Source organism: Sinocyclocheilus rhinocerous, unplaced genomic scaffold (assembly GCF_001515625.1).
Source record: "Sinocyclocheilus rhinocerous isolate Xijiao unplaced genomic scaffold, SAMN03320098_v1.1 scaffold921, whole genome shotgun sequence".
Taxonomy (NCBI): domain Eukaryota; kingdom Metazoa; phylum Chordata; class Actinopteri; order Cypriniformes; family Cyprinidae; genus Sinocyclocheilus; species Sinocyclocheilus rhinocerous.
In genome coordinates, this window is record NW_015640057.1 from 361,614 (window position 1) to 366,419 (window position 4,806).

Consider the following 4,806-nt stretch of genomic DNA (forward strand, 5'->3'; position numbering starts at 1 on the left):
CCAGCCACAAATAATTCAAGATGCAGTGGCTGTCAATGTAGCGTAGATGAACTGCATGAAAACCAATGATAACGGGCAGAATATGCAATGTGAGAAAAAAAAGACACTCCCTCTTTCAAGTTTCACTTCCTCATGAACAAAGTTCAGTTAAGTCTACATGAAAAACAGAAACAGAAAACATGAACGTGGTCGCTTCTATAGAAATCCAACAAAGCTAAAGTTTTCATAACGTCATATTGAGTTTAAGCTGTTTATAGGATTTCTATTTGCACAGGTGAGTCAATATTGTCTTATTTTCAGTGTGTTGTGCTGTAATTACCACCTGACTTGAGCGAGGTCAGATTTTCATCCGTTATATATTCTGTTACCTGCACAACATCAACTTCTTCTGGCCATGTTTGTGAGCCGCTTCCTTTAGAGGTTTAATTATAGTTGCACTTCCTGGGGAAGTGTGTCCTTTTACCTTTCACTGAATGACTGATGTTGTGAAATTTTGGGATCCGCTAACATTTTAAATTGTATTTTCATTAGAAAGAACTGTTGTAGAAGCTTCCAGCATTTGTTATTATCCTCTACTCAGTGTTGTCTGCTAGTGCTGAAGGAGAAGTAACATGTTTAAGGAAATGCTCAGTTCCATAATCAGCATCGTTTTATTTTCTTTCTTTCTTTTTTTTTTGTCTCAAAAATATCTTGTCAAGATGACATTGGGGTAAGTTGAGCCACCCCATCTATCTTCAGTAATTTGCATATCCATGTCCAGCCACGACTGACTGTGATTGAGGGAGCCATAAAGTAATGTATATATATATATATAGGATATTAATGTAAATTTACTACACGACAAGTAAAATATGATTGTCAATAATATCTAGAATAATTAAATGAACTTAATGCAAGAAATGCCATTAAATTGGTTTAATCGAGTATCTTTTGAGTCATATTTTGTTGAATCCATAGTTTAGTGAAATTTTTTCTTCTTTTTTTTTGTCTTAAAGGGTTAGTTCAGCCAAAAATAAAAATTAGGCTGTGTTTTACTCACCCCCGATGCATCCTAGGTGTATATGACTTTCTTCTTTCAGACGGCCGTACAACTGCCTTATCTTCCATACTTCTGTACACCAAAATGTTATCTGTGATACTGATTCTAGGTGAATTGTGGCCAAATTCATTTACAGAACACTAAATTAGAGCGCTTTGTTATGGAGGAAGAACTAGAACCACATGACACCAAGGCAGTGGATGCTAACGAAGAAGCTTCTTCAGCTCCTGAAGATTCCTCACCTCAGCAGGAGAAGTCATCCAATAATGGTCAGTTTAAGACAATTGCAACTGACCTTACGAGAGCAGAATCTGATGGTTGTGTGTTTGTGGAATTGTCTGTTCGCTGTGTTCACTTCATGTCTCCTCACAGCTGAAGAGGCAGATGTGGGTTTTAGCGCCTCCTGTCTGACCACAGCAGAACTGCAGCAGCACTGGAGAGCCGTTAAGCAGGAGTTCAGAAGCGTTAAACTTCTGTTTGACATCCCCACCACGCGAATCATCGATCAGAAAATCTCCAAATATGTGGTAAGTCACAGCTTATAGTGAAATAACTATAAACATGAAATCAAACTCTATTTCGTTCTTGTTCCAACAGGTTCATTATTACCTTTAATCAAAATGTAATAACTTGCTCTGCCTCTTAAACGATTTCCCTTTTGTATGACGTCACAAAGGCCACAATTTTTTTTAACTGCCCCCCTTTTCCCACTATTCACTTTATTATCAAAGAATGTAACAATGAATTTATTTGTTTTTGATAAAGGATGGCCACTCAGCTAAAGTTAGGATATGGTTCTTATTTGATTATTATTTTGGAGAACTAATTACTAACGTTCTAGGAATGTTTTTTTCTTCGTAAACATAAATTAACATGTTCTCCAATCCTAAAGGGGAGGTTGTATTTCCATTACTGAAAACTTTACTGGCTAACTTAGGGTAGCGTTGTAGTTGAGACCAGAGACCAGCAGTATCCAATTGCATAAACTACTTAGACTAGTCTTATAAGTTAGTCATACAATTTTTTTCTTCAAGACTGGTCATAACTTTTTTGAAATTCAGTTACATAAAATGGCATATTGGTCTAATTTGAATCTGAAAAGTAAGACTGATTACCACTTGGTTAACGGCTAGTCAAACTAGTTCTTAAGACACAGTCTTAACATTGTGACTAAGTTTATGCAACTGGCCCCAGTTGCCTAACCTTAGCCTTTATGTTAAGACCGTGTCTTAAAAACTAGTCTGACCTACTAGCAGTTAGCCAAGGGGTAGGGGCGTGTCTAGAGCATTTTAAATGGGGGGGCCAGTCGGGGGCAGCCACCCCTGGCCACCACGTAGACACGTCCCTGCCAAGGGGTAATCAGTCTTTATTTTTCCGATTCAGAACAGACCAGAGGTATCCAAACTCAGTCCTGGAAGGCCACTGCAGAGTTTAGCTCCAACTTGCCTCGACATACCTGCCTGGAAGTTTCTAGTATGCCCGCCCTAGTAAGAGCTACTAGCACGTTGATTAGCATGTTCAAGTGTTTAATTGGGGTTGGAGCTAAACTCTGCAGGACTGTGGCACTCCAGGGGCAGGATTGGACACTTTTGAAATAGACCAGTCCACATTTTTATGTAACTAACTTAAAAAGTTAGTTTAAAGATCAAAGCCTTAAAGAAAATAAATTAGATGACTAACTTGTAAGACTAGTCCGAGTGTTTTATGCTACCAACCACATTTAATTTGAGTCTGAGTCCAGGCCAAGACCTGAGGTTGAGTTTGAGTCAATACTGAGACCAGAAAAGGGTCTAAACAAATGTAAATATGTCACATGAATCTGTGCTCTTGTCCAGAGCTGCACAGACAACAAAACCTAACTATAGACCGGGTTTCACAGACAGGGCTTAGACTAAGCCAGAATTAGGCCATAGTTCAATTAGGACATTTAAGTAATTTTTATAAACATGCCTTAGAAAAAAAAAAAAAAACATTACTGGTGTCCGTCGTGAGACAAAACAAAGGAACTGATATATTTTAAGATCAGTCAGTGCAAATTTATTTCAGTTGAAACAGCTCAGACTTACATTTTAGTCTGGGACTAGGCTTCAGCCTTGTCTGTGAAACTGGGGATAGTGTTGTAGCACTCAAGACCGGACTCTGTCTCAACTTGCTACACGTCAAAGGCAGAACCCAAATGCTCCATGACAAGAGCAAAACCATGAAAATCCTGGTCTAGACTCAGACTTAAGTCTGATTTTGAGTATCACAACTTTGCTTTAGAACAGGGGTTCCCAATCCTGCTCCTGGAGATCTACATACCTGCAGAGTTCGGCTTCAACCCTGATCCAACAAACCTGTCTGTAATTGCTCCTGAATATCGTAATTAGCTGGTTCAGGTGTTTGATCAGGGCTGGAGCTGAACTTTGCATGAAGGCAGATCTCCAGGAACAGGACTGGACACCCCTGCTTTAGGATGTCCATTCTGGCAATGTTCTGGAAATCAAAAACTATTAGCTGTACATGCCTTTACCCCAGACATAACACAACCTGCAAAGCTTCTTGTCTTCTCCAGATTAAGTTCACAGCTTATTTCCTCTTCTTCAGGTGTACCAGGTTGTGGTGATCCGCTCAGGTAGTTACGACTGTGAGCGAGTAGCTATCGAGCGACGCTACTCAGACTTCCTCCACCTTCATCAGGAGCTCCTGCTGGACTTCAGCGAGGAAATGGAGGACATTGTGATGCCCAGGAAGAAAATGACGGGTAACTTCTCAGAGGAGAACATCGCAGAGCGGCGCGTGGCCCTCAGGGACTACCTTACTCATCTCTACTCCCTCCGTTGTGTCCGAAAATCACAAGCGTTTCTAGCGTTCTTCACTCATAAGGAATTAAAACCTTCATATGACCTCCTGCGTGGGGGCCGCTTTTCCCGGGCCCTTGAGGGCCTCCAGAAAGTGTTGGTACTTGAGGAAAAACTATCTTCTCACAACCCTACTTTGGTGGTACCAACCTTGTGTGCCATACTGGTGTGTCAAAGAGATCTAGAAGACTCTGACGCAGCATTTCAAACTGGCAGAAGAGCTCTGCCCATGGTGAGACGATACGAGCTCCGGCAGTATCAAGGGCCCCTGCTGGAGGCTCTTGTTGATTTGGGCTACAGTCTTGGGCTGCCTGTGGCCCAGTTACAGGATGAGCTGACCAGAGCGCAAGACTCTCCAAACGGGCAGGTGTCAGAGATGTCCCTTAAAGAACTGGTGGTGCAAGAGTTTGTATAATCAGTAACAACTGCAATGTAGTTGTGTTTACTATAATCATTATTTGATTAATTCCCTAATCCAAAATATTCAACTTCAGAGAGTTAACAGAATAATGAATCTCACCTGAAAGAAAATTCCCAAAAATGTACATTGTAGAGGTCAGAATGTCATAGAGACATGGCGCTTTTCCACTGCGTGGTATGACTCGGCACGGTTCGGCTCGGTTTGTGTTTCCACTGCAGTTCAGTACCACTTTAGAGTGGGCGGGATTATTCACATGTCGTTATAGTTGCGCCGCTTCTACTGCCGCGACTCCTGAAAAATGTTTTCATTCCGCGTCGCCCCATCAAGCTCTCGCTGGATCCGCTCCTCTGCTATCAACGAGAGGAACGTCTGTACTACCTCAACAGGGGGAACAGCCACTTTTTGGTTGTTAAAAAAAGGTGCGCTCGTTCAAAACAGTTGCGTTCTATCCTTTGCTGGCTGTGCTGATTTAAATCTAGCGCTTCTTTTGTGTTTGTGTCGCAAGT

At 41.4% G+C, this 4,806-nt stretch overlaps 1 protein-coding gene across 1 annotated transcript; it reads left to right on the top strand.

The window, feature by feature from the left end:
* Window positions 1–1,185: 1,185 nt before the first annotated feature.
* Window positions 1,186–4,426, top strand: snx20 (sorting nexin 20). The gene is made up of 3 exons (XM_016568472.1): window positions 1,186–1,308; window positions 1,412–1,566; window positions 3,626–4,426. Exons 1-3 carry the CDS (start codon window positions 1,200–1,202, stop codon window positions 4,292–4,294), a joined length of 933 nt encoding a protein of 310 aa, XP_016423958.1. The 5' UTR covers window positions 1,186–1,199; the 3' UTR covers window positions 4,295–4,426.
* The last annotated feature ends 380 nt before the right edge of the window (window positions 4,427–4,806 follow it).